At 45.7% G+C, this 2,500-nt stretch overlaps 1 protein-coding gene across 1 annotated transcript in view; it reads right to left on the bottom strand.

Moving 5' to 3' along the window:
* LOC125045402 (alkylglycerol monooxygenase-like) overlaps window positions 1-2,500 on the bottom strand; it is a 5,727-nt gene that overhangs the window by 1,275 nt on the left and 1,952 nt on the right. The window contains exons 2-4 of the mRNA XM_047642614.1: window positions 1,902-2,026; window positions 1,153-1,301; window positions 386-655 (exon numbers count right to left, since the gene is read on the bottom strand). Of these exons, the coding sequence (XP_047498570.1) occupies window positions 386-655; window positions 1,153-1,301; window positions 1,902-2,026 (544 nt within the window). The remainder of the gene's footprint in view (window positions 1-385; window positions 656-1,152; window positions 1,302-1,901; window positions 2,027-2,500) is intronic.

The raw sequence follows: 2,500 nt of genomic DNA, 5'->3' as shown, positions 1-2,500 counted from the left end.
AGGACATTTACACAATGGTCACTAGACTCCCTAGCCAATTATAGTTTCATATACAATCCTAAGAATAGAAAACAAACATGACCCTCTCATTCTTACATGCTAACTATCCCCCTAGCGAGCACAGAAATGCCAAAGCGAAATGAAATGTCTTTACATCCGAAATCACATTCTATCAAGACACCCACGATGATGAACGAGATGGAGTGATGGTGTGTTTACTACAAACACTCTACTAAATCAACAATTCAGTATCAAAGATGATATAATTTATACCTATGCATAGCCTTTACCCCCCCTATCCAACCTCGCCCCACAGAAAGAAAAAGGAGTAATAGACCAAACAGAACGAAGATGAGGAACAACACTCTAAACATCCCAAACGCACCGTGATGCACGCGATGATGCGACGGCGTGTTGAAGACCCACTCAAGGGGCCCGAGCTTGCCAATGTCTTCGTTATGAACCCAGAACTGGAAGAGGAAGTTGAAGGCAAGGTGGACCATGACGGAGGAGATGGGGATCCCCAGGAGGGCGAGGGGGTGGTAGAACCCGAAGTAGGTCATGCGCTGGAAGACAGACACGCGGACTGCAGTGGGGAGAATGTAGTCCTCGGAGGAATGGTGCACTTGGTGGGCCGCCCAGAGGAGATTGACCTCTGGAAAATAATGTTATTGTATTTATTGTCTTCTGAATCTGCGTGCATGTGTACAAATAAAAAAACGCTTACAAACACTTAGTTGGGATTCAGTAAGAGGCAATAGCCCTAGCCACAAACACACTCACCCTACTGGATTCAGAATACCTGCTTGGCAATAAATATATGATGGATCTTTTCCTCACAAAGTAACTTCAATCTCAGTATTCTGCGTCAGTTCTTTTGCGTCTCCTAATCATTGATTCCATGATAGAACTGTACCAGGTACTGTACCTCCCTTCACAAAGTGGGGTTCTAGTCGACCCATATGCCCCACGGTACCGCAAGACCTGAACCCACACTTAGGTCCCCAGGCAAAGCAGAAACCCAACTCACCATAGTTCGCAAATAAAAGAACAGACACCACAAACACAAAGAAAAAAAACGCTAAACAACTAAAAGCATAATAACGTAGGGCCTACAGAGACACGACCGTCAACATGAGAGCCCTTCCTCACCGTGGTTCGCCCGATGGACCCAGTAGTAGCAGAAGTCGACGAAGAAGAAGGCGGCCCACCACGTGTACAGCGAGTCCCACGGGAGGTCAAACACGCGGAACTGATAGAGCCACTCGTACCCCAGCAAGATGGCGCCCTCGGAGATGAATCTGTGAGTCGAGTAAGGTAGTCTTTTATAACTCTTTCCTTGACCCTCATCCTACTTTTTTGTATCCCTACTCCCTTTACTCCTCCTGTGTCTCTGTCCCTTCCTACCTTTCCATATCCTTTTTCTCTCTTTTCCTCCCATGCTCACCACCTCCTCTCTTCTCTCTCCCTCCCCTCCATCTCTCCCGCACCCGCACCCTTATCTTCCTCCCTCTCTTTCTCTCCTTCCGTTTTCCCTCCCCTATCCTCCCCTTCCTCTCCCCATCCCCCTCCCTCCCTCCTCTTCTCTCTATCCCCCTCCCTGCCTCCCTCCTCCCCTCCCCACCCCCATCTCTCCCTCTTCCTCTCCCCACCCCCCTTCCTGCCTCCCACCTCCCCTTCTCCATCCCCCCTCCCCACCAACTCACCCTCCTTCCCCTTCCCCTCCCTGCTTCCCTCCTCCCCTTCTCCCCTCTTCCCCTCCCACCCTCCCCTTCTCCCCCTTCCCCTCCCACCCTCCCCCTCCCCTTCCCCTCCCACTCTCCCTCTCCCACCTACCCCTACTAATCGTCCCTTCACCTTATAACTACCATTATCGTATTATCACCTGCGTCCATACTTACACAGTAGTTTCGTGCAGTAAACCGATAGCCAGCGATGTGAGGACCTCGTTCGATCGTATTTGCTTCCCTGTGAACACCTTGAACGCAATTTCTAGCCCGACCAAAGCTAAGATGGCGGATAAGGTCTGAAAGCAAATATTTCTTTTAATAATGTCATGTTTGTTGTGTTTGTTATTACCGTTGTGAGGGATGGTAAAGTTAATGGTACTATTACAACAGCAACTACTACTACTACTGCTACTACTAATAATAATAAGGATGATGATGATGATGATGATGATGATGATGATGTTAATAATGATAATGAAAATAATGATTTAGTAAGGCTAACAATAATACTTATAATTTCCATTATCACTATCATTATAATTGCGATTATGATGATAATTATTGTTATCATAATTAGCTTTATCATATTGGATTTAAAAATTATTGTTTGAGGAATAATGAACAATACGTATGAAGAAATATGTTTTATCAATAATTGAAGGATTCAGAACATTTTACAATTCTCTTTTCTTTTTCTTTTTTCTTAAAACGGTAAAATAAACCACTGTTAATTTTAAAATGTTACTGAGTCTGGAATGCTGCTGGACGGT

The sequence above is a fragment of the Penaeus chinensis genome, chromosome 37 (genome assembly GCF_019202785.1).
Source record: "Penaeus chinensis breed Huanghai No. 1 chromosome 37, ASM1920278v2, whole genome shotgun sequence".
Lineage (NCBI taxonomy): Eukaryota > Metazoa > Arthropoda > Malacostraca > Decapoda > Penaeidae > Penaeus > Penaeus chinensis.
The sequence above is the reverse complement of the archived record's forward strand: the minus strand, read 5'-3'. Positions and strand labels throughout refer to the sequence as shown.